Consider the following 26,727-nt stretch of genomic DNA (forward strand, 5'->3'; position numbering starts at 1 on the left):
ATTATAATAATATTCCAGCAAAATCAATCACAGAGAAACTTAACATGAGCTAAGCAAAGCGGAGTCTTATAAATATCCTTTTGTGTCCCGATTTTTCTCAATTGTAAATGTTTCCGGGAATTTGTATTTTCGCGACTCTTAGGGCGGAATTGTGAAAGCAATTTGCAAAAAAGCAGGGTAAATATCTTTTGCGTCTCCTGACAGAATTCTCAGGCTCTTTCCTAGTCTCAGAAGCACTCATCCTTTTGCCCTCCCTTTCTTCTTCCTGTTTCTCCCGAGGCGTGCTGCGAAAAAGAGCAATAAACATCGGAAATATCAGTGAATTCGTGCAATTGTTTTCATAGGGGAGATGAGAGCTGAAATGGCTTTTGTAGCGACACTCATGCGGCTTTTGTACGTGTTGGCAAAGGCTTGTGAACAAAGGCTGTATTTTGTTGCCGCTCTGGCCATTGTCCGGCGCGCTTTTCGCGATCGCGAAACTCCATCTGCAACTTTTCCGCCGGCAGTGCCGATAAAGTGGCGATGAAGCACGCAAAAAGCCTATTGGGAGGGTTTTTGTGGCACCCAGATTGCCGGGAAATAATAAACAATTAACGCAGCATTGCTTTGGACGGTGGAGCTTTAATGTGAATAACACCGCGATTTAAGAGGTACGATATGTAAGTTTAGTCTTTTTAAATGAAGCTTTCATTTGTCAGATATTAAACCGGGAAAATTTCGCAATTTTCCGTGCAATGGCTAGAGTAATAAAATGAATTTTCTCTCTGAACTATTTCATTTAGAAAATGGAATGAGCACCGCAAATTAAATGAGGCGAAGCTTTCGCTCCTAAACTTTTTCCGTGCCACTCGAATTGCGTGCAAATGCAGCTGCTCTAAAATTTAATAATGTGCAAATTGATAGACATTGCAGCGGGGAAATTATCAACAAATGGCGAGAGTGCATAAAAATGTGCTGCAACAGTTGCCAGTGCGACATTTCGGTCGAGCTTTTAATTACTCTCCTGCGTCGGTGGTAAATTTTTCGGCATGGTGAAAATGGAGTGTTGGATACCTTTTTGCCGTTTGGAATTAATATATTTAGCATCAACTGTTGGTGCGACAAGTTATGGGAGTTGTGAACAAGATATAACATGCAATTTGCATCATAATGCACACAGCAACATGTGATTAATCTAGGGAGAGTTTATGTTCCAACTGCTGGCTGTGTGCTATTTCCACAAGTGTTCGCTAAAGACACTATCGTAGAAGAACAAGTGCAGTCATTGTTGGCCACTGAGACAATTGCAAATCGCCCGAGGAAATTGAGAATTGTCGCGAGCACTTGCAAATTTTCGTGAAAATTCTGTGATTTGTTTGTCGTGTGTGTATTTTATGGGAGGCAAAATGACACATAATGCATGGGCAATTTGGATTAGTTGAACACAGTTGAACCACCCCTGATTATCCGGATTCCTGACTTGATGAGATGAGGCGTGAATGGCAGAGCATGACAATCAGCATAATTTTGCATAATTAACACATGATCAGACACAAGAAACAGCATTGTTTTATTGTCATATCAAATTCATGTCACTGACACATGGCAAATCAATTTACTATTGCACAACATGCAATATTATGCTTTTTGCCCCTCATCCTCGGGGAAAGGAGAATGTCAACGTAAAATTCCCTCTGAGACATGACTGATGGCTCTGCTTTCGGAGCTGCATGATTAGGATATGCATCAGAATCCCTCGTGGTCAGTGCGCACTTGTGGTCGCTTTGAATTTGCGCAATTCACAAAATTCCATGAATTCATATGAAAACTTTCACACACATTTCTCTTCAGAAACGTGCAATTACAATCAGTGAAAAAGTAAGTGAATTGAAAAATTTTCCAGAAAGAGATAACGACTATTTCATAGTTATTCTTATACTAAGTATCGTATGAAAACGTGTTTTTGTAAAATATAATGAATTATACCCAGTAAAAACATGTCTAAGAATTCTAGTGGAACCTTCTTTGTCTTGAGGGTTCCTGAATAAATCTGAGTTTCTGATGTATTGTCATAGGACATTCAGTATTGAAGTGATTTGAAGAATTAAATTTTTTTTCTTTTGATTCACAGGCTTCACAAGTGCACAGCATTACGACTGCGAACATCCGCCTGCCGTTGAATTCGCCACGGCCTCGCTGTCCGTGGACGAGAATGAGGACAATGTGTCTGCCAGGTACGTCTGCGAGCCTGGCTTCAAGATGATCGGCGAACAGGACATGTTCTGCGACCTGGACACAGATGAATGGCAGGGCCAACCGCCCTCCTGTCGACCAGGTGCGTTGCCCATCAGCGTCAGCATGTGGTTATTGATTACAAGTCCAGCATTTCCCCATTCCGCCCTCCTGGCATTTAATTAAATTCTACTGTGCCGCGAATCCCGCGACAATGACCACCCAAATGATGCCACTTCCGCGGACACGAGCACTTTACCCAATAAATTGGTCAGGTTAGAAAGATATACGCACACAACTCTGTTTCTCTGTCCTGAGAAAGTTTCACCCTCGTCACAGTCGATAATCCTCAATGGATTCCCATCATATTTTCCACCGTCACAAGCGAAATCGAATGACCGTAAAAGATGTTAAGAGATCAATAAAGAGGAGTCCCAAACATTAATACATCTCACACTTTTTATGTTCGGCTCTCTTCTTTGGGTGCTCAATAAAATTTTATACCTATTTTCCTGGGCGCCCAACAATTCTCTCATGGCGTGAGTTTGGAGATGAAAATGTCAAGATGATTTTCCAACGCCAGCCAAAAGGTGTGTTTTGCCCATTCATATTTATTTTTATTGTCAAGACACCATTTTCGCAAATCTTCCCACTTGAAGTCTCACGCTGGTGTGTGAAAAGTTGAAAGAAATGTTATAATCAGAATGACAGTGAAAAACACATAATAATCTCTCGCAACAAGCAATCCTTAAGTTGATGAATGGATGTGATGTTGGAGGCAGTGAGACCAGGAGGAAATTAAGAAACTAACTCTGCACTTCTCACTCAATTTCCTGTGGAGAAACCACAGAAGTTCGCCAAAAGGCCCATAAATGGTCGGATGATGAGCTGGAGTGTGTTTAAAATTGTGCCATTTGAGACATAAAACATGAAATTATTGTCATTTAACTCACCATCAGCCATAAATTCACTCCCTGCTTGATCGTCTTATGCAAATGACTTGAGGGTGGGCGGTTAAAATGCAAAAACCACGAGACGAGAGGGTGAGGAATTAGTGATATTGAGGGTGCGGCAAATGCCTGTCCACACACAGGGTTGCGGCGCCTGATATTAACTCCACAACTTGTAATTGTTTGCACACACTCGCTTCGGGTGTCTCAGGATTTTCCCGCCGAAGTGCTTTGATGTCTTATGTGTGACTTTTGGTGGCTGTGAGCGGGAAATTTTCCATGGCAATGTGGCAATTAATTTTGCATGCCCTCTTAAACACTCTTATCGTCGTCAAGCAGAAACTTGCGCTTGGAGAATTAATGTGCACTGGATGGCATTTGCGAATCATTGGGCACAAATTGTCGTTCCAGAGAAACTCTCGCTCTGTTGGTCAGTTTTTACGATTTTTGGGTGGCTTTTTCGGTGGGCGTTTTGTTCTGCATTTTTTTTCTCTCGGTGGCTTTAATTAAATCCCCAGAGATGATCAATCTCGAGTGAATTGACAGAATAAAAACACGAAAAATTTTAGTGGGTGATAAAATTTAATGCATCGCCCAGAAGATTCCCCAGAAGAGGAAAAAGTGAAGACGCATTTTCCACTGCGTGTGATTTGAGATTTATCTATTGGATTTTTTTGACTTGTGTGATTCGCCTGTTAATTCTGTTGCTCTTCTTTTTTTGCCCTCCTCACACCACTTCTATTGATTTATTGTGCCATTTTGGCGTTAAAACAAATTCTGGGTGGACACACCAACGCACATGAATCGATAAATCACCGACCAAATGACGGACTCATCCATAAATTAGTAGATGTGCCCTCAGGAGTTAAGTTTGTTGGCCAGAGCGAGAGTGCAAAGTGTGGTGTAATTCCCAAATCAATCAAATTCACTCTCCGTAATGCCCATAATAAATTAATTAATATATACCAAAATCAATAGAGTTGACCTGCGGAGAGTTGAATTGGGATCAATGTTTTTTTTCTCCGTATAAAATTTTCTCGGATGACAACGCACGAAACATGCTCTTAACGCTCTCAACAAACACCTCAATTGCCTCATATTTCACCTGACAATGTTCCCTTTACGGTTTCACCTTTTATGACACTTTTCCCGTCATCTCCGCGCGCACAAATCATGGGCGAGAAGAATTGGCTCTGAGATATGAAAAATCATAACATTGATGGAATTATTGAGTGAATTCCCGCGCGATCTTTCCAGAAGAGCCATTGTTGTGGGGCCCCTTGGCGTGGGTGGGCGATGCGAGGCGCTATAAATTAGCCACGGTGAAATTATCATTTAAATGAGGAGAGACATTTGTGGCACATGACAGTTTTTTGTTCCCTTCCAGAGAGAGCTTCACAATTTGTGGCTCAATTAGCCAACGAGATTGCACCATGAGACTATATGTTTGGAGGGTTTGCGCTCTTGAGATGAAGAGGCCCTCCTGATATGGCAGACATTTGGAAATGACTGGCAGTAATTACTTAGCAGTTCCCCCTCCCTCCCCCTTACCCAGAAACCGAAAAGCCCTTCAGGAATGGCATTTCTCAACTCTGCACTTTGCCAAATGAGCTCACCTGAGAGTGGCTCTCAGAGTTGATATTGCCGAAAAAAAGAGACGGAAAAGGGACACTTTAAATAGTGGGTGGACGTGCGCGCGATGCAATCTAGATTCTAGAATTTCATCTCTCCGTCACTCAATCGCCAATAAATAACCGAAAATGGGAGTGGGAGTCTTTTATTGATCTTCACACTCCCCTTAGATTAATTCTCTTCTTGTGGCTCCGTTGCAGCTGACGATGCCAGGGCGTCTGAGGAGTCCGGCGACCACCAGCAGCAGAGGAAGAAGCTCCGTGGCAACATCCAAGAGGAGACGGCGATCGGTGATGATTTAGCGAGTACGCTCGACCTCTCGTGCATGGGAGGTCAGGGCGCCGTGAAGCCGCCGAACATTGAGAATGCCTACGTTGTCAAGTTCAACAGGTAAGCGAGAGAGTCTCTCAATGGGTCTGATCGCGATATTTATGGGATCTTTGTCACGCTGATCAGTTGAAATTCAAAGAGAAAAGACAGGTTTGAGCATTTTCGTGTGCAGATACGTCCGGACTTAACTCAAGGGGAAGTTAATATGCCTTGAATCTGTACACCACTTTCTAATACTTTCTTAGCTTTAATTAATTTAAACAAATAACCTTGAAAATGACATAGAAAAGCAATAAAATCGATTTTTCTAGTCCAGAAATCCAGAATATGCTTTAATTTGTTGAAACTGGAGTTTTTGCAATGTAAATATTCAAACTTCCATATCCTAACACTTTTGTGAAATTGTACTCCATTCCCGATCATAATAACTGCCCCTTGACTCAATTTTACATTCGTGCCTTATTATTAGGTAATATATTTAGTTTTGTGTTGCAAGAATAAAAACAATTCAAAGAGCAAAAAATGCAGTGATTTGATCTACATATCGATGTATTTATGCAGTCTAAATTTTTATACATAGTCAGTAATACCAAGATTTCAATTTTAAACCATTTTTTTGCCTATGGGCATTTTGAGAAGATTAAATTTACTCTTATTTGTCTTCGCTTGATTAGTCTTTCTTCTTGATTTTAAAGTCATGGTATTTTTGGATATAACTGGAAAAGAGAATAAAGGATAAATTATTTCCCAAGCTGCATTGGAAATAAATGTCAGGATTCTATTCTTAAGTCTTTGCTAGTCACATTTTTCATTTACTATTTTCTGACATTTGCTAACAAAACTTCTTATTTAATTTATTTAGTAAATTTTTTATGTGATTTTCAACCACATTCCAACTGCTAATTACATTTTGTGTGGTGAAAGTGGTGCAGACGAGCACATCACACTTTGATCTCCCATGAATTCCCCCTCGAGATATTCATCTTGTCTTCTCCCACATTTCCCGAAAATCCTTTTAGTGCAGCAAAATTCCTCAATTGCTCAATGGCAGAATAGCTGCTGTGCGATGAATTGTGTCGATTGCGGAATGACCATTACACGGTCTGACGGGTTTCTTGTCTCTCCATCTGCTTGCAGACGAAGGAAGGGCGACCACGTCTTCCTGGTGGCCTTTTACGAGTGCGAAGACTACCATGAGCTGAAGAATCCTCACGTGGACAGACTGTACTGCAGTCAGCAAGCGTGGGTAGGCGACCGGCCGGAGTGTCAATACGTGGAGGACGGTGAAGAGGAAGGTAATAATTGGACATAAAAAATTGTCAATGGCAAATCAGAACAGATTTCGGCATGGCTTAAGGATGTCTCATTCATCTCTGCAATTTATTGTTCACTATCTGCGGTGAAGAGTGTGTCTCAAATGAAGCTAAATTGATGTCAACTTCTCTATGGAAGATGGTTTTTCCTGCCACTGGAATGCCGGCGGAACGAAAATAGACTCATTGAGACATTCTTAGGCAAGCAATTAACCATCCCGAGAATACGCAACAACTCTTCAGAGAGTTGGGGACAAAGTTACTCTTTTTTTCTTGCTTCTCTCTATCTCTGCAGAAGACTACGATGATGCGAGGTATGATGATGAAATTAGCCAGGAAATTGATGCTCACGAAGCCACTCATGCTGAGGGAAATGGAGCAGAAGAGGAAGAAGAGGAGTATGAGTATGAGAACGGGAGTCAGGAACTTCCTGAGTCAACTCCGGCAGTCACTGAAGAACCCACTCAAGCCCCAACTTCGGCTACTCCAACCACAGTTCATCCCACTGTGGAACCCACGACTCCTTTCGATCCCAACTGTGGCCCGGGTCATGGCGGATGCGATCACGAGTGCCGACGCGTGCAACTGGACGATCAGGAGAGTCACGTGGAGTGCTCCTGCTTCCCTGGCTATGAGCTCAACGTCCGCGACGGGCGCAGCTGTAACGGTGAGTCTTCCGCGGTGATCAATTTGTCACGTCGCGGGTGAACGCTTAAATCACGCGGCGCCCGAGATTATTTTTAGGACAACTCTGACACCCACGAAATGAGCCATCGACAGAGATGCTGGGAAACACGTCAAGCAATTAGTTCACAATATGAGATTAAATGGTGATCTCTCTCAGGATGTCGAGCACGTGTTTCACGTCTCAGGGACTCCCGATGGAGGGTTCAATTTGATCGGCCCAACACAAATATTTTGCAATCTATTGGTGGCTCCTGCATTAGGTTTTTGTTTTCCCAGAAATGTTCTGAAGTGTGGGAATTTGGGATAGAAAATTTCTTTGGAATCTATATCACACTTTCTATACGTTCAAGTGGTCTATAAATATCGTAAGTTTCATCAGCAACTATTAGAATTGGGAAAAATTGGAATATAAAGTTCAAACCGCAATAACTTTTGCCAGTTGCTGATTAAGCTGACGATGTGAAAACTTTCCATTCGGTCTATTTTTCTTAAATTTATTTCCGTTTTCCACGGGCGACAACATGAGCATCACAGCCTGCATTCTTGCCATTGAATTGAGAAAATGCCCTCAGAAGGATTATTTATTGGAAAAACACGTTTATGCTCGAGGGAGCAATTTAGTTTCCTCTGGTCGTGAGAGGAAGAAAGAGTGAAGTATTTGACGGGGAGAGAAGAATAATTGGGGATACAGAGCAATTACCCTTCGTCTTGAGGAGTCAGAGTTTACCGTAGATTAGCCACAACTGTCGGTTTCAATTACAAATCCGTCACAAGAGTTTATCGCCGCCCACGACAGTCTTGTTGAGTTGTGTCTTCACACGGAGGATGTTTTGGATGTGGGCCAGAGAGTGAGGCTGGTGAGAAAATCATGAGCGCGCGCTCTTCCCAGAATTTTTTCCGCCTATTCCTTCCGTGAAGAAAATTAGGCACGCGGCGAAAGGGGTTTATTTTCTCATGTGTTGTCATCACCCACAGCAATTCAAACATACCTTAAGAGATGTTAAGTAAACAATTCACGAGCGTATCAAGTTGAAATTGGCGTGATTCAGACCGTAAATGTCCGTGTTGACATATTTTTGGGACACATACAAACTCTCGCCTCTGGGGAAAAGAACAATTTTATTAACCCATCGCGTGGTTAGGCAATAAATTTTTCAAGTTAGAACTTTGTGTATTCCTTGGTGGAAATTTAATCATTTCCAACCGCCATCCCCTCAGCAACCACCCACCTACAATAGGCGGTGCGATGAAAAGTTGCCAAAGAGAAGTTCAGGAAGGATGTCTTCGAGTGCTGAATAGACAACAATTTATCCATCTCCAACACCCAGAAACTTTTCTCACATCATCCCGTGAGCTATATAGTTTTCCATGTGGCAAACATTAGACATGAGCTAATTTGTATATATTCGGAGAAGAGATGAGAAACATGGCAAAGCTTCTGGCAATACAAGCATTTTAGCCTGTTGACTTTTCTTCGCTCACTTTCAATTAGCAAACATGCGCCTCCCGAATCTTCGGGGGGAAAATGATTATATGCGAAACATGGAAAATTTCCATAGCTTCAGCTGCGTGTAGAGGTTTTTCCTGGATTTCGTCGCTCCCCCCCCACACCACTCCCCCCTCCTCAAAGTCGCCAAAGAAGTTTTTACCCAGGAAAAAGCCTGATGGCTGTCTTCAAGTGAGCAATATTTATTTTTCTAACATGTCACAGTCTTATTTTATTTGCGGCGACTAGACTAAAATCCTCACTGACAGTGTTTGGAAACGTGCGAAAAAGTCAATTTATAGCTCTCTGAACGCTTCTAGAAGTAATTGTCACAATATATTCGCACAAATAAATTGATAAATATGATTCTCAGAGAGACAGAGAGGCAAATTTATAATAGAAGGAATGCACAATCTCAAGAATTTAGATCAACATAAAACAACTCTCTGAGGAAAGCATTTATGAGATGAAGTGTCTTTCGTGGAGAAGAATTTCCATGGGGAATAATGAATTATATGATAAATAGGCAAACATTTTAATACCATCATAATTATACTTATGACATATGATAATAATTTTGTGCAGAAACTTTTGTACACATTTCCCTCAGTGACTCCTGAATAAGGAATGACGAAAGATTCGTTAACTCCCAAAAAACCGCCTCATTTAATCTCCCAATAAAATGCATCGCAAATTACCTTCCGCTTGTTTCCCAGGACATTAACTTTATGCCATTCTGTGCGGCAAGTAAATTACATCTGTTTATGAAATTTCCCTCAATTTGACTAGTGATTTTGGAGTAAATCACAGCTATTGTGATTGGAAAAGGAGCTTTTCACCTTCCACACTTCTCTTAATACTCCACAACATTCTCCACACATTTTTTTTTATTTTCTCATCCGCGATTTATGGCCCCAATTCCTTCCAAAATGTGTTCTCGTTCAGATCTCGAGGGTCCCCTCGGTGTATTTTAATAGACAATCTCGCAAGAAATGCGGCATTTCGTCATATTTCACGAAGAGGAAGGTGGGAAATATCGTAAATTTCGTACGATGTATCATAGGAGAAGTGTTTTAATGAGGAGTGAAATATTTTTGTGTGTATTTTCTTGCAGATATCAACGAGTGTGCCATCAGGAATGGCGGCTGTGAGCAACAGTGCCGAAATCTGGACGGATCTTATGAGTGCTTCTGCGAAGAAGGCCTCCAGATTGATCCCTCTAATGGACGATCTTGCATTGGTGAGTAAATCCTTCGCCCCTTTCGCTTCTCCCCGGCTAATTTTAGCGGCTTTTCCACACTGATGTTTACTGTGTGTGGAATGGGGAAGAGAGAGAGAGAGTCCTCTAAAAATACTCATGGAATGAACAACAGCTGCATTAGCCATTTAATTTAATTTAATTCTTCGCCTTGTGAGACTTTCTCCAGAAATATGGCACCTCAGTCCATTTTCATCACATATATTTCATCTCAGTCAATTGCCACTAAAAATGTTTTGGGAAAGGAGCGAGCAAAGGCTCTCTAGCTTGACGATCAGCCCAGCCTTCGTTGGACGCCAGCAATCATGCAGAAATTCCTATTACAATTCCACTCGCTCATTGAGTTTATTTGCGTGAATTTCAGCGCAAATGAGATGGGGATTTAATTAAATTATTCCCCATGTGATCCCTTCTATATCGCCCCTCATTTTGCCACCAACTTTGCCACCCTAATTAAGGGCATGACAAAAACAGCAAAGAAATTCCCCAGACTTGCCTCGCGGGCAAAAAAATTACAAAGTCGCCAGGAAGATGATTAGATCAGGGTTCAAGAATGTCATTTATTCTGCCAAGCATATCGCAAGTACACTCATCAATTTTTTTCTTAAATTGATGAGTCTTTAATGAAAATATTGTGTGAAGAGTTTCTGAATGGCGCTGCACAGCAAGAAATCACATAAAAGTAGAAGTTTTTTTTTCATTTTGATAGGAAATTTCTCTCTCAAACAGTGAATTAAAAGGTCACATCTTCACTCTATCATTTTCTCGTTGAATTTCCGCCTTTTTCACTCATTTTCCCACCATGCGGTGGAATGGGAAGTGAACCCCAGCCGCCCATCGACAAATCAATGACAGAGTCCTCAAAGCACGAACACCTGCATGTTATCAACTTCACCTCCGACTCAATTCCTCTTTTCAATGCTTCTGCTCTTCGTGATGAGAATTTTCCATGAAGTTTTGATGTGGCATCGGAAAATTCTCAACTGATAAAATCACCCATTTTTTCCATCCTTCCACATCTTCAAGGCACATTTCTTCAGCGTCTTTGATGGCGCGCACTGGATGTTTGCCGAAGGAGTTCCTCTTTTTTTTCCTAATCATCTTTTTAAAGGCAACCCAAATAAATTCCCCCGTTCATGGGCAAAACTCATGAGCACGGGGACAGAGGAGGAGAGATGAAAAATTCTACGTCCTAAATTAGTCCTGCTCACAAGAGTGGCCGATGGAAATTGGCAAGAATGTTCGATGTATTGATATTTCAAGCGGCTCTTCTGCGGAAATTCAATAAAAATCCACCTGAAGTATCAATTTCATATTGTTGAAGTGCCGAAACGGGGAGAATCTGTGCTGAATGATGGCGCTGAGGGGCTCTCGAGAATCTCTCGTCAGAGTCAAAAGTGAGGCGATGAGTGTTGGACAGATACAAGATTAGAGGCATCAATCATCTCATGAGGGGATTAATGAGAGGCAAAACACCCAAATGAGTTGTAATGATGACGATTTATTAATATATTTATTGACTTTTCATCTTTCTCTCGCGCCGGAAGGCTTTTTTTTACCATCGTCACAAACACTGAAGCGAAAAATTAGGATGATTTATTGTTCCTAAGTGCCAACGTTGATCAATTGGGAGAGTCTGGAAGGCTTCCAAGGCAATAAAGTGGTCAAATAATTCATCGTGGGTCAGTTTTTAGCACAAAAATTCATATTTTACCATGCGAACATGGTTTAGAAGATTAATAATTCTCTCTCTAAAGTCTGTATTTATGAAACTTTGAACACCCAAAATTCTTTTCTATAGACATTAACGAATGTTTGGATATCGAGATTGCCGGTCAGTGTCTTCATGGATGTGAAAATCTACATGGATCCTTTAAATGTCTGGAACCACCGACAACAACGACAACCGAAGGTCCTGTTGCCGTCGTTCCATCAACTGATGACCATCAGGAAGAGGCCGAAGAAGAAGAGGATCATCTGAGAGGAGATCACAGAAGGGAGGAAGATGAATACGAACCGCCAGAAGGCGAAGACGTGTATGGCGAATATGAAGAGGAGAGCAATGAAGTGGAGGAAAATCCCTGTCCAGAAGGATTCTACAGAGACTCAAATGGTGAGTGCAGGGATATCAACGAATGTGATGATCCAAACCAAGGCGGTCGGTGTCTTTACGGTTGTGTAAACATCGAAGGAAGTTATTACTGTGCAGAAATACCATTAAGCACAACTGAATCTGCTTCGGTTCCGGAAGTTTCTGAAGTGACACTTGAAGAAACCATTCCTGAGGCCTCTTCGCCCAGCCTAGATCCTTGTGGTGATGGATTCAGAAGGAATTCAGATGGATATTGCGAGGATATCGATGAGTGCCAGGAAATTACAACAGGATGTGATTATTGCAGAAATGTCCATGGCGGATTTGAGTGCTACTGTCCGCCTGGATATGCAATTCGTGAGGACGAGAAGACTTGTGAGGATATCAATGAATGTGAAATTTACGGACCTTGCGCACATTCTTGCGAAAACACTCCTGGATCCTATGTTTGCCAATGCCCAGAAGATCACCACTTAGACTACGACAGGAGAACTTGTGTTCGGGATTCTTGCGCTGATCTCGCAGAATCCTCCAAGACTCCTTGCTCTCACAGTTGTCTCGACAATGGAGATGGACATTTTGCATGCCAGTGTCCAGCAGGATTTTCGCTCGGCAGCGATCAAAAGACATGCGTTGAACGTGTCGATCCCTGCTTTGGACTCTCAGTTTGCCATCCTGGAACTTGCTTCCCAGTTGAGGATTACTCAGGAAGTCACTCCTATCGCTGTGACTGTCCGGCTGGTTACACTGAAAAGCATCAGCAATGTTTGGATATTGATGAGTGCGCCACCGGAAGTCATTCCTGCTCACACGAATGCAGAAACAAAGAGGGAGGATTTGAGTGTATCTGTCCTGCAGGCTATGAGCTAGCCGAGGATCAGGCGACGTGCTTGGATGAGGACGAATGCTCATCTGGCGCTCATCCATGCGGATACTTAAATTGTGTCAATACTCTTGGAAGCTACAAATGCACCTGTCCGGAAGGTCAAGAGCTGCACTCTGATGGCATTACCTGCACATCTGTAGATAGGTGTGCTTTAGATAACGGTGGATGTTCTCATCAATGCAACTCTCACTCCGGAGTCGTGTTCTGCTCATGTCCTGGCGGTTATGAACTGGGAAGTGATGGGAAATCTTGTCAGGATGTGGATGAGTGCGCGCAAGAGACTAGGGGAGGATGTGACATCACAAATGGAGCCTGTGTGAATATGCCAGGATCTTACAGCTGCCTTTGCCAGCCAGGTTTTCAACTTGACGCTGACAATCACACCTGCAAATCACTGAATCCCTGCGAAATCGCTGGATGCACGCAATTCTGTGATGTCAGCAAAGACGGAGAGGTTTACTGTTCCTGCCGGATGGGCTTCAAGTTGGATAAAGATAGAAAATCTTGCCTGGAGATCAGAGATTTGTGTCCGCCCATTAGAGCTCCCCAGTTCGGTGAAATGCGCTGTTCCAGATCTCGTCATCCGACGCAACTTTTCTACAAAACCCGATGCTCTATGTGGTGTCAGAAGGGATACAAACTCGATGGAGCTTCCATTCGTTCCTGTAACGGATCAGGATCGTGGGACTTTGAGGAACCTACCTGTATTCCGCACTCCTGTCCGAGACTCGCTAGACCACAATTTGGAACCATCTTCCCAACGTCTTGCATGCTTAATGGATCCGCAGCTGGCACCAGATGTCTTCTGCACTGCTTCCCTGGCTTTAAGCCAGCCGGAAAGCGATCAGCGCTTTGCGATGCCCAGCAGAATTGGGCACCAAGTCATGAACTTACCTGCGTTTCCGCTTTGGAGGCCGAAAATAGAGTGGAGATTGTCAGACCGTTTATCCGATGTCCGGAAGACATCACTGTAATCGCTCCCAGAGGACAAACTGCCTTCAATATCCGTCTGCAGAGGCCTCAAACAAATGTCGACTGGTGGAAATACGTTGATACTCATCCCGAATGGGCGAAACATCTCGAGGGAACAGTTCCGCTTGGAGTGACTGAGATTACATTCAGGTATGGACTTTGAATTGACATTTATTCCAGAGATCTAATTAGGTTTGGCTTTGCAGAGCGCGCAGTCCCAATGCAAATCTCAATGAAATCTGCCGAATGAAGGTGACTGTGAAGGAACAAGAGCCTCCAGAAGTGACTTTCTGTCCGGAAAGCTTCGTGGTGCAGCTGGATGATGGTGAGACCTCGAAGGCGGTGTTCTGGAAAGAGCCAGTCTTCACTTCCCATAGTCATTTGAAGCAAATTTACAAGTCTCGACAGCCCGGAGAGAGATTTGCCCCAGGAGTTCACTTTGTTAGTTACGTTGCGACCGACTTTGAGGGTCTTAGTTCGAAATGCAGCTTCAGGATCATGATTAAAGGTAAGATCTGTTCGATTAACAGACTTCATGTTATCTAATACTCGTGGTTTTTGTGCAAACAGAGCCAGTTTCAGAGGCCCCAAAAGCCGTTCAGTTTATTCCAGCGCAGAAACCGTCGAAGCTCTTGGACAATCATGAGTCTTTCCTGGTGTGTCCGGGAAAGGCCGCGGTGAGAATTGATACGAACTACCCTGTAAGTAGAATTCGCCTCTTTTACCACCATCTTCGACATCATTCCAAAAGTGCTCAAGATCCACCGAAACATTTCATTGACATTTATCACTGGCTTTTGCGATAATGCGTGAGCTTTGTGAGCTTCAGCCGCCGAAGACTTCTCATCATCTCTCACAAATTAATAATAATCTTTGCATTTTCTCACCGCGCATATAAAACAAAGTGTTTTTGGTAAGTTTTTCTCTCTGTGTTATTTGTGTATACCATGATAAATTGTTTCAAGAATTCCTCAAAGTATTCTGCAGTTTTACATCCTTCACTTTTTCGACCATCTTCTGTGCATGGCTGGGTTGTCTGGAAAGTTTTGTGGAGTTTTCATGAATTTTCCATCACACAATTGACTGTTTAATACGCTTTCTCTCTGATTTACACAATTGTATCTGCCAGAGATTTCATTCTGGACAACATACGCATTCGGATCATTCATGATTTTCCACTTGTGTTGCTTTTAAGCTCCGGACTATTCATGGCGAATTATTTAGTTTCGCGTGACTGTATTGAAATTTTCCGCTTGAAAACTTTTCATGCTGCGTTGTTTGCTGGAAAAATTCACACTGTGAGGCATTTATCACGTAGTTTTGCCTCTGCTGGAAATCTCTTTGTTTAATTTGGAGCACATATTTTTTCGAATGTGTGCAAAAAAATCATGCACGCTTTGTGGTAAGCTTTGCAGAATGGATGATAAAAAACATACTTGGAATTGTCGCAAGAGGTTCACAGGCAGCGTTACAATGATGTCTTAACGCCCAGCTTTCCTCAGCTTCATAGTACATTGGTTCGTCACGGATCATCATCAGCTTTGTGTGCTCATTTCACGTCACTCCGTCACAATCGCGTGATCGTGATCGCCAAATCTGCGGCCCCGATCACGTGCATAACGATCGATTACCACTTTCCCGTCCATCAGCTGCACTTGCCGCCCGGCTGCTATGTGAAGAACATCCTCATCCACTACAATGTAATCCGGAGGCCTCAGGAGCAGCAGCAGCATCAGCAGCAGGCGACCCATCAGAGGCCCTTCGCCCAGGGCCAGTTCCCGCTGTGGCCCCATCAAAACGCAAGTGAGTAGATTTTGTCCAAAAAGGTATGACTTTTATTACTTCTCTCGTGACAATTCTTACAATCAAGGGAACGTCTTCTTTCACATCCTTTAAACTTGAGCAATATGCAGCCAGTAATTTCCACAAAATCCTTCAGCTACTCGTGCGAAATCTCCTCACGGAGGTAGAAGGATTAATCCTTAATTAAGTTAAACCGCGCGCGCGATGCAAGAGTTGCGAAAACAGGGCTCTTCAATATTTTATTGTCCTTTCAAGAGCGCCCCGAAAAGTTTTCGCGGGCGTGGCGCAGCGAGAAGCACATCCACTGGCAAAAGCTCTCGTAGTTGGTCCGAAGTGAAAAATCTGCATTTTACACAATTACCGAAGATCTTAAATTTTAATTACTTAATCGGTTGGCAAGTTTTCGCGCGAAAGTTTCTGGGCGCGCGCGAGTGTGAGAAAAAGTTCTCCGGCACAGGAAGCTTTTTGGGCAGGGGGAGAAAAAGAGGGTGGAAAAGAAAGTCAGGGAGATTCAACAATGCAGCGACACTCGCTGAATAACAATTGTCGGGCAACTTGTAACGCTGAGTGGGTGGTACAAGTGTTTGGCCGAAACTTTCCTCCAGCTCTTGCATCTCTTGGGGGATTAGTGAGAAATTAGGGGTTGGGGTGAGGCTACTCAGCCTGAGATAGTGACCCATTGCCTCTCGGGAGCTTAGATGGCAAATGCGCGCAAGTTTCCTTTCTGCATCTTTCAACTTTTCAGCTGTACATTCTTTCCAAACCTTCCCTTTCAGGTCCTCTGCGGCACTACCATCGCTGGGGCTTCCCGCGCTTCGAGCGGGGCAGATGGGTGTGAAGGGCGTGAGGAATTAAGGAGACTTCTTGCAACACTTCTACCTCCAAGGGTTCTTCTTCCCAAATCGATAATTGCATTTTAACAGACTAATTTAACTTGTTGAAGTACTCGCACACACACTATAGCCTCTGCTAATCCTAAAATTGATATATCATATTTTTACGACTATCTTACTCGCGAGTTCTTAGCCGGTGACATCGTATCTAATCGCCTATACTTATGGATTTTCTTTTTTTTTCTTTTTGAGAAATGGGGGAAAAGGATAAACACACTCAACTCCCTCCCAATCTCTCCGCCCCTCAACCATGTGAAAGAAGGGATGATTGTGAATAAAGTTACTAATGAATGACAGAGATTTTTTTGTACATGTTCGGAATTTTGGGGGAAATCTTGATCTATCACACTTTGGCGCAACTCTCAATACAGCTCGTGGTATTTTGGCAGCTGCTGCCTAACAAATTGCTCCTGCAAGCGCCTCATGGAGCTCACAATGAGGATCTTGAAGCTGCACTTTGTGCTCCAGCCCGCCTCATCTCTGGCCGTGTAAGTCACCAGATGACTGCCGACGCCAAATAAATTACCAGGAGCCTGCAAAGATAACCCGTAAACCATGCAATTTTCATGAAAAAGGACATCTAATTCTAATTATTCTGTAACTTTGGAAAATTTATCGATTGCTTTTGCAAACATTTAAGCCCCAAGAGTTGGGCTTTCGGGGTGAATTAGTCACACTGGACTGTGCAATTAATTACGGACGGAGAGGGTGCGAGGTTGGCCCCTGGGGGTTCACTTACATTTGTCCTCGTGACATCTGACACGTTGATGTTGTCCGTGAAGGAGGGCTCAGGCCATGTGACTGCGATGCTGCTCGAGTTGTCGTCCAACGTGTGCCTCTGGGCGGCCGGACAGAATGTCACGGAGGGCGGTTGGCCGTCTGCAAGGATTTGGCGAGTCAAAGGATGGCGCTCTCATTTCCGCTTAGCGGCAGCCGGAAGTGAACGCTCTATGCATCACTTAATTCAATTTGTGGCGAAACTCACCCAGAACTATGATGGAAAAAGCGCAGGACACGGAGATGCGGGAGATGGGATGCCTGGCGATGTATGTGACATTGAGGTCACCTGGCTGCAAATGTAGCTGACCGCTCTGGGCCAGAACCCAGCTCGGTAGGCTCTCCACAATAGCAGAATCCGTCCGCGGACTCACCTCGACGGTTACAGAGTCTTCGCCGGGCGGAATCTCCAATCTGATGTCCGGCGGACACGTGAGATGAGGTGTTGGATACTCTGCAAAGACAGCACTCTGTCTTACTCCGTATCACTCGTGGGCCGTCTTTACTTTAGACAATTAAAGCTGCTGGATGAGGCTTGTCTTGCAAAATTCTTATTTTCATATTTTAAATTTCTTTCAATGCGTTGCGAACGTTGCAAATTCATTCAATGATTTAAATATGGATTGATTCAACAGTCCAAACTCTGTTATTCATACTGAATTTTCAATCATTCAACAAACTATAATTGCCTAATATTGTAGTGAATTCGCGAATATCAGTTGCTGGAATTTCGTGTTAAAAAAATTTATCAATCCAGTTGAAATAGTTTCATTTATGGTCTGCATTCATGGCTGACGGTTCATTGATTAACTATTCAATTATTTATCAAATCCATGATTTTTCGCGATAAAATTAACCCAATGAATTTGGTATGTTAATGTAAGGCATGAGTGAACTTACTGATGCAAACGCCATCCTGCTGTCCTCGCCACTGTCCTTGCGTGTCGCATTGCACGGAAAAGCTCCCAGAGAGGCGGAATCCTCCTGGGCAGCGCAGCTCGCAGAGGCTTCCTGGTGAGTTTGACACCCTGGCCGCCTCCCGGACGTGTTGTTGCTCCCGATCGCTGCCCTCGCGGCTACACTCGAGATACCCGTGACGGGGTGGGAACAGTGGCGGACAAATGACATTCAGAGATGCATTTCCACTCACATCGAGAGCTGCAGGGCATTCATGCAAAATTCATGTGAGTGACCATTCTGAATAAGCACAAACTCGCTGTATTAATTGCCCAACTGCCCTGGACAACGACAAAATGGAAATTCGCGTGGAAATGAGCACATTTTTCCGGTTTTTTTGCTCGTGTATTCCGAAATTTGCAGTTAAAATGCTTCAGGGGAATTTCTGTAGATGCTTTTTCGTCTATACTGTTTGGAGTTGGTGAAAATAGTGGGTTTTTATTGCATCACGCCTTCATAGTCCATCGAAGAAGCCAAACAATGGTTGGAAATGTGACCTCAGAAATTCCAATTAATTCTTAGCCTTCCACACTATATGAGTCCAATAAATTCCCTTTTGGGAAAATGTGGCTTCCAAGACGATTGATCAAGTGAAATTGAAATTTAAGGAATGTCAATAATTCTCCTTCTCAGGATGAATTGCAACACTGTGTTGGCAAACTTTCTCGCCCCGGCAAAACTGAAGGAGCGGGAAAAAATGCCGGGAAGGGAAGATCCTCAACGCACTCTTTGGAAAGTTTTAATGAAATAAATTTTCGGGGTGTGTGGAATTAAACTAATTTTGCAATTATGAGGAAAAGGTGGGAACCGAAACACGTGAGAAAGTTTCTTCACCACAGAGAATTAGTGCAGAAAATTCCCTGGGCTTTTATTACATCCGAAGGAATGTGGCAGAGTTAATTGAAAATGATACAAGAGAGGCTCCCAAATGGATTGTTGGGTAAGTGAGAATGTTAATTATCAAATTGCAATTACTTAATAAATTTGTGTATTTCAATTCACTGGACGTACACAAATCAATTACGGTTTGATTGAAAAAACCCTCTCAAATTAATTATTATTAAATTAATAAAATTCAATTACATTAACACTTGCGAGCCATGCTTTTTCAGTGCTGGCAATATGAGTGGACAACTTGTTTAAATGGCACTTTTTGCACACAATTCCTCACCTCTGCATGTGATTTTGTCGTCGGTGAAAATAAAGTTGGAGTGACAAGAGCAGTGGAAGCTTCCCATTGTGTTGCTGCATTTTTGATGGCAACCCCCATTGTCGTCCTGGCATTCGTCAACGTCTGCAAAAAGGGAGAAAAAGCTCGTTATAAAAGCTTGAACATTTTTCTCGATGGAGGATTTATGCTGAGAATTGCAGACACTTTCCTAAAAATCTATAAAACTCAGTTATATTGTTATACACTTCACTTTCACACTTGGCATAAATCATTTTTTATTCATTGGGACATTTGACAAATAAATCGTGCACTAAAACACAATAAATCAACTGTTGAATTTGGCCAAGTGTCGTTGAGTGAGTGTTTTACAGCTTGGCGGAGTTTATATTAAATAATTCCCTCCTATAAATCCCTTTCCTCTTTACATATATATTGGATAGCCACGGCCTGTAATGTTTTACTTCAATTTTCCAAATTGACAATTTTTGGTTGGACGAGGAAATCCATTCGGATTATGCGGATTAAACGAAAACATCACAAATGCTTGTTGATATTTCATTATCCGGAAAACACCTCTAAATATTGATATTTGCCCATTTTCGTTTTTCCCGTGCGATTGAAGTTTCACAAGTGAGAGAGAGAGAGATAGAGAGAGATGGATAATCTTTGTGCTTTCCGGTGTATTTCCACAATGAGAGATATTTGAAATGCACACAATTCACCCGAAAGACAGAAAGGATTTTGTGTTGTATTTTGGATGTACGAAGTTTTCCATTGTAAACGCCTGAAGATGCCTCAAAACACGCTAAAATACAATATCCTGGCAAATCTGTAGTCTGAGATAATTTGGCAGATGCTGAAAATAAAGTTAAGGTTCTATGCATACGCGCGCTGTTAGTTAATTTTGCACATTTAATCGAGGAGCGCTAAATGGATTCCTAAAGCGCAGTTTTATTCTATCCTCCCAGCACAGGCTGGGATTACTTCGCATCTGCCATAATCCTGGGATTTTAGCATGTTTGGCAGGAATTTTCTGACATATTGCCGAGCTCACTGCTGAAATGCACCAACAATTGAGTGCAGAATATTCATCTCGCTTGATATTTTAACGAGAACTTCAGCAGTTTGAGTAGTTTTTATTCCAGCATTCAATCGGGAAAATATTCTCGTGAAAATTGAGTGAACTCTCTTTATAATATAACAACAAAAAAAGTGTGTAACTAAAGTCATTAAAAAGTTCAAAGTGGAAACTAATGGTAAACAACACTCTGGAAATTATTCCGTGGGTGATTTTTCAGGGGTTCATCATTGCGAGAAATTCACTCACCTTCGCATTCTCGCGTGGCTGAATTGAAGGTGAAGCCAATTGGGCAGGTTGTTAGTAAGATTTGAGTTTCTTCTGGAGGTTCATCATCGATGCATTTGTATCCACCGGGCGTGTTGACGCACTCGAAAGCGCACAATCTTCCATCTTCAGCTGCTTCTTCGCACTCATTCACATCCTGACATGTTCGCCCATCTTGTCCAAGTCGCCATCCATCCGGACAGTCACAAAATGCCGTTCCTGTTCATCCCCGCGAGAAGATACACAAGTCAATCATGGGATGACAGAGTGAGCCACGGGAATTATATTACCCATCAAAGAGTGACAAACATGAGAGCAGTTTCCATTACTGACTGTGCACTGATCCACGAACTCACAACTCTGGCCATCTTCGGCCAATTTGGCATCTGGACGACAGGAGCAGAACCACGAACCGTGAGTGTTGTGGCAAAAATCTTGACATGGCCCATGTCCGTTCCTCAGCAAGCATTCATTGACGTCTGGAAGAGAAATTGAAGGTTACGGGATGTTGAAGTCATTATCCAGAGTTTAATTAAACTCACCCACGCAGGAGTTTCCCTCCAAGCGAAGACCTTTGGGACATTTGCATCTAAATGAGCCCGGAGTGTTGTGACATTCAAACTCACACGGAGATTCACTCTCCGTGCACTCATTGACGTCTGTCAGGGGTAAAAAAGAGCAGAAAATCAATGGGAAAAATCGGAAAGGCGAGTCATTGAGAATTTAAGAAGACATTGGCGTCATTTGGAACTTCGAGTATCACTGCAAACTGAAAGGATCTCCCGTGCAATTCGGTGTGAAGTTTTTTTTTCGCTAAATGGTAATCTTACTCTGTATTGATTGGCCCCTTGGAAAATCCGCTTAAATTGCAAATTCATGCTCACCCATGCAAATGCCATCGACCATCCTAAAACCGCGAAAGCACGAGCAAGTCTCGTTGCCATTATCGTCCACAAAGCAGAGTTGATCACACTCCTTCTGGTCGCAAGTCTTCTCCAGTTTCTTCACCAGAACCGTCGTCTCGATTCTGATGCATTTTGGCGTTTGTCCGATCCACGAGCGATGCCTGCAGAAAGTCCTGGTGCTGGAATTGCCGTCGAGGTGCATCTGAAAGCCTTCTCGACAGCGATATTGCGCCTCGAGGAAGGCATTTTCAGCTCCAAGAGCATCATTTCTGTGGAAAATTAACATGATATCATTGCACTCATTGATTATTCATAAGCCTTATTATAAATTTTGAGTTTTTCATGACTGGAAATTTACTGGAAATAAAGCCACTTGATGGATATTTCAAGTCAAGCAAATCTGATTAAGTGCTATTATGAAATTTGAGTTGGAATTTATCTTTTTGCCTCACGGAATTTCCGTGAATTTATCAAATTATGGTTGAGAATATAATTAGATTTCGAGCTGAGAAGGTGGCAAATGTTTTTTGGAAAAACAGACTTTAGGACATAGAGACTAATGCGATCATTTTTCTGCAATTGCATTGCAAAGAGTGTCTAAAGCATAAATCTTGGAGAATCCTAGAGAAATTTCCACAATGAACTTCTCAGAAATACGCTGAAGTTGCTGAAAATAATGATTTTCCTGCCAATGTGAGTGGAAATATCTGCAACATTCCTCACAAAACACACACACACACACACACACACACACACACACACATAATATCGTCGCCCCAAAATTTACAGGATTAAGTATAAGATATAGTTATTGTGTGTACTTTCTGCAAAATATTTTCACAACTACACAATTCCATCCCGGAAAAATTGCAGAGAGAAAGGAATGTTTAAAAGCATTTAAACTGTTTCATACTGAAGTGTTTTTATGGCATAGAAGCTTCGCACTGGATTTATTTCTTCTCCAAATGCAACATTAACCCAAAGATGGATTTATGAAGCGCACAGGAATTATAATAGTCTTGCTTGGTAGTAAATTGATTTCATGCCTTATGATGATTCCTATTAATTGCTCACGGATCTACAATGATGGATTAAGATTCTCCATGAAGTGATTATATTAAACCAGAGCAAATCCCGCTATTGTTTGCCGTCGTGCAGTTTCAATAGGATTCCCTTTCTCAATAGCGCAAATCGCATAGAAATCCGTATTATTCTGCATCCATCGCTAGGGGCGAGACTTGAAAATGCCCAGGTGAGGGATTTTCCACTGCACACACGATATATATATATATATATATATATATATATATATATATGGTATTTTCATTTCAATTCAAGATAATCTGCACTGTAGTTGCATAAAATCTTCTATGAAATCCATGTATTATCATCCCTTTGTGTGGGATTCTCAATTTCGCCAGAATAAGAAATCAAAGCTCATAACAATGTTCTCTCTTTCCAATCAAGTTTTGCCTTTCATATCAATTCCCCTTGTGTCAGTGGGAAATAAATTATACCACCCTGAGATATGATATTACAATCTCCGGATGATTTTATTCTTCTGGGATTGCTGAGGCGGTAGAAAAAATGGAACAAAACGATCAACGTCACCCCTGAGGACAATAACTGTGGAATTGCAGAGGATGAAAAAATAGGAGGGTTTTAGGAAATTTCCCTAAGAATGTGGATCGGGAAAATTCATTGTCGACTTTATGTTGTATCGTGAAAATTTTATAAGTGAAATAAGACTTGGCGTAGAAGTTATGAGTGTTATAACAATAGTAAAAACAACAACTGAAATGACTGGAATCTAACCAAAAACTAACCGAGATCTACGTGCTGAAATTTTTACTTCTAAATGCTATTAGCCTTAAATTAGTCACATAACCTAGAAAAATGTGTTAAAATTAGAACTTGGATAAAAATTATTTTTGAGAGTAAAATAATGAACAGAAAATTAAAGTTGTGAATCAAATATTGCATAAATTGCAACACTTCCACTTCTTTAAACTGCTACTGATCTGACCACCATTTCTGACCGTAATATCTCCCCCTTGGAGTGTGAAGGAAGATTTTAATCCATTAATAGTGTAGATAGAATTATATCAGTTGCGCGTTGAAGCATCTTGGTGAATATTGTGTCTTAGGAATCTGTTACTCACTTTATGTACTTCACATCGGCGTTATCCACTCTGGGCGCTGGCACAAAAGTCCGCCGCATGCACGATAAATCCCCACGAAGCCATTCCTCAGTGCCAGTCTCTGGGAGAGAGGAAGAGAGGGCAGAAATCCGGCCATGGGGTGAAAATGCCATGGAAATGGTAAAAGTCCTCTCACCTGTTGCTCGCAGTATTTTCTGCCGAATCTTTTCCGCTCGCAGTGCTTTCTTCTCCTCGCGAAGGCGCATCTTCTCCTCTCGGCGCCTCTGTCTGTCCTCCTGAAGTCTCTCGTGCTCCGCTACCTCTACCAGGTGGGCCTCCTCTCGCAGCCTCTCCATCTCCCGCTGCCTCTCCGTGGGCGCCAGCTTGCGGCGCTTCTTCACTCTGTGACGCCTCTTCTGGCCAAAGGACTTTCCAACTGCATTTACTGTGTCATCTCTGAAATTACAGCCCAACATTCCTGCAATATCTGCCCCAAATTCCCACCAGGCTGAGGATAAATTGAATTCTAGCTGAGGCAAGAGGGAAAAATGCAACATCACAAATTGCCTGCAAATTGACTCCGGCGAGGAAGTGCATTTTCGTCTATATACAATTCTGAGGGTGGGAAAATGGAGAAAATTCCACACAGAGGCAATAAAACAGGCGGAATTTAATAAACATCTTAGCGTGTAAGATACTAGAGGCTTTTCCACCTCCTCCATATCAATTTTCTTCAATTTTACAGCCTTCCGCGAATTCTGTGCTTACTTTGATGTACATGATCAATGTGGTGATTTCTGCCACTGAATCTAATCTACAGACGGAATTTCTGAATGAAATTCCAAACTACGGAGATTGCTGTCGAACCACAGAAATGCATCGCACACATTTGATGATTTATCGCACTACTGATTAATTAATATCCGTGCAAACCTCATCAAATTCCTCGATAAGTTATGCGTATTACTATCCATACATAGTTAAGAGGATGATGATGAAGGATGTTCTGGGGAAAATCTATATGAGTTTCTGAAAATCAATCGATAATCATTAAGCGGCGCATGAAGTGCTTTGTGCACAAAATGACGAAATTTATAAAGAATTTAATGTCCCTATCAGAGAACGTCTGCGCGTGTCTATCTATATGTAGTTGTAGCAAATTGCGTAAAGCATGAAATCTCAATGGAATAATTTCCACCGGACTGGCATACGGTAGTATAGTGCATACTTAATTGATTTACCATGAATACTGCAAATCTACTGTGTAGAGATAATTAGCATAATTATACAATTTCCCATTGTGCATTCTGTGCATATTTGACAGACGAATTGATCTATTTGTCATGCCAAATTCTCCGCAGAAACGCATAAAAGCATACCTCAAACTCGCCGGCATATCGCGCAAATCCTCCGATTCGTGTCTGGAAATGACGCTGAGGAAGTCGCCGCTATTCTCCAGTGTCTGAAGCTCATCCAACTGCCTCTCGCCGACGTCCACAAACTCTGCAATGACAAAAAGCGCCTTTTTTGTACTCAATTCCACTCGAGAAAACTTTCACGCGATTAACCGAGACAATTGAGGGATTAGTGTTGGCAGATACGTTAACACTACCACTTTTGTCTATTTTCCCGCTTGTCTCACGGGAAATCGATCGCAGAGAAGCTGGAGCATATACAGTGGTGGATTTTGAAATTATGCACTCAATATTTAACCCCTCTTTAATTTATGCCTCCTGATTGGCATTCCAATAAATTCGCTAATTCAATTCACTCGCCGTCAAAACGAACGAAGTGCCGGCGGAAATGAAATTACGGGAAAATTAGTGTTGACCTAATGGAAATATTCAAATTTATTTACACTGCACAGCATAAATGGATTAAACTCATTCCCATGTGCAATTATTAATAAACTTGCAAGTGATTTTTCCCCTGAACTTTACTTCGCAATATCAGTGCCAGATGGTGTCCAAAGAAGATCTTCCAATGACTTTCTTCCAGGCTCCTGGAAAAGGAATATTAGCTGCAAAATTGGCTGAGTTGTCTCAATATTTGCTGGGCAATTTCTGGGCTATGGAGAAAATCATGAAACAAAATGGGAGTTTGAGAGCTTTTCTTCTATCTCAGAGAGTTGGGGCGGATGAAACTTTTGCAAAAGTCACCCAACTTTTGATTCCTATGGCCGAAACTGCAGAAAATTTATCTCTTTTGCCCGAGAAATTCTCACCCATCGGCAAAAGACGACTTTCTCGGTAAATCACAGCGATGAGGCCACAATTGGAAAATTAATTTCAGCTCCATTGATCGATTTTCCTCGTGAATTGGCGCCTTCAGGCTCGTGTGAATCGGCAATGGTGAAAATTCACATATGAAAGTTCCTCTCAAATGCACTTTGGCGAATTAGATGTCAAATGATGCATACCTTTGACTGAGGCAAAGTTTTCTCATGGTTGAAAAAGAGAAGCTTTCAAAGTTTCTCGTATTGCCTTCTCCATAAGGATTTATTCACTTTCAATGGAGACCTTCCGCGAGATCCTTCGTAAGTAAATTCATTTCTCGGATGAAGGAATTTTCCTTACTGCACGGAAAGCTTTGATCTTTGGGCAAAAAGCTCAAAATTTCACCCTGCACACAACTCCTTGTTTGTGGGTAAATTCCGTTGAATATTTCACTGCAATAAATTTCAATACAACTCACTATTCTTAATAAATTTATAGCCTCTTCCTCGATCTCTATTTCGCAACTTTTCCCTCGAACTTTGTTAGAAATGCACTTGCAATGCGCTCCCAAAGTTTGTCAGAGGAGTTTTTGGGCATTTTTTTGCTTGCTAATGAAATTATGCGTTCACATTGCATAGTTGTAAATTTTAATGTCCCCCCAAAAGTGATTTTTTGCCACTGTGTCTGTCAATCAACGCGGAA

The 26,727-nt window shown here is 42.2% G+C and overlaps 2 protein-coding genes across 2 annotated transcripts in view; one reads left to right on the forward strand and one right to left on the reverse strand.

The window, feature by feature from the left end:
- Positions 1–2,235: 2,235 nt before the first annotated feature.
- On the forward strand, positions 2,236–16,458 carry LOC132256765 (fibrillin-1). The gene is made up of 10 exons (XM_059753312.1): positions 2,236–2,314; positions 4,994–5,183; positions 6,261–6,418; positions 6,732–7,103; positions 9,724–9,849; positions 11,669–13,967; positions 14,024–14,325; positions 14,388–14,518; positions 15,467–15,620; positions 16,397–16,458. The coding sequence occupies exons 1-10, from the start codon at positions 2,239–2,241 to the stop codon at positions 16,456–16,458; spliced, it is 3,870 nt and encodes a 1,289-aa protein (XP_059609295.1). The 5' UTR covers positions 2,236–2,238.
- Positions 16,366–26,727, reverse strand: part of LOC132256742 (sushi, von Willebrand factor type A, EGF and pentraxin domain-containing protein 1) — a 29,910-nt gene continuing 19,548 nt past the window's right edge. The window contains exons 2-13 of the mRNA XM_059753266.1: positions 25,189–25,312; positions 24,006–24,265; positions 23,831–23,930; positions 21,648–21,937; positions 21,306–21,422; positions 21,054–21,242; positions 20,746–20,982; positions 19,419–19,541; positions 18,191–18,448; positions 17,499–17,744; positions 17,253–17,392; positions 16,366–17,046 (exon numbers count right to left, since the gene is read on the reverse strand). Of these exons, the coding sequence (XP_059609249.1) occupies positions 16,876–17,046; positions 17,253–17,392; positions 17,499–17,744; positions 18,191–18,448; positions 19,419–19,541; positions 20,746–20,982; positions 21,054–21,242; positions 21,306–21,422; positions 21,648–21,937; positions 23,831–23,930; positions 24,006–24,265; positions 25,189–25,312 (2,255 nt within the window). The 3' untranslated portion in view covers positions 16,366–16,875. The remainder of the gene's footprint in view (positions 17,047–17,252; positions 17,393–17,498; positions 17,745–18,190; positions 18,449–19,418; positions 19,542–20,745; positions 20,983–21,053; positions 21,243–21,305; positions 21,423–21,647; positions 21,938–23,830; positions 23,931–24,005; positions 24,266–25,188; positions 25,313–26,727) is intronic.

This window comes from Phlebotomus argentipes, unplaced genomic scaffold, assembly GCF_947086385.1.
Source record: "Phlebotomus argentipes unplaced genomic scaffold, Phlebotomus argentipes genome assembly contig_17, whole genome shotgun sequence".
Lineage (NCBI taxonomy): Eukaryota > Metazoa > Arthropoda > Insecta > Diptera > Psychodidae > Phlebotomus > Phlebotomus argentipes.

Coding starts and splice junctions, on each gene's coding strand:
- LOC132256765 (XM_059753312.1), top strand. CDS start 2,239: ATGATCGGCGAACAGGACATGTTCTGCGACCTGGACACAGATGAATGG. Junction 6,419..6,731: donor GGAGGACGGTGAAGAGGAAG/GTAATAATTGGA, acceptor CTATCTCTGCAG/AAGACTACGATGATGCGAGG. Junction 13,968..14,023: donor GTGACTGAGATTACATTCAG/GTATGGACTTTG, acceptor TTGGCTTTGCAG/AGCGCGCAGTCCCAATGCAA.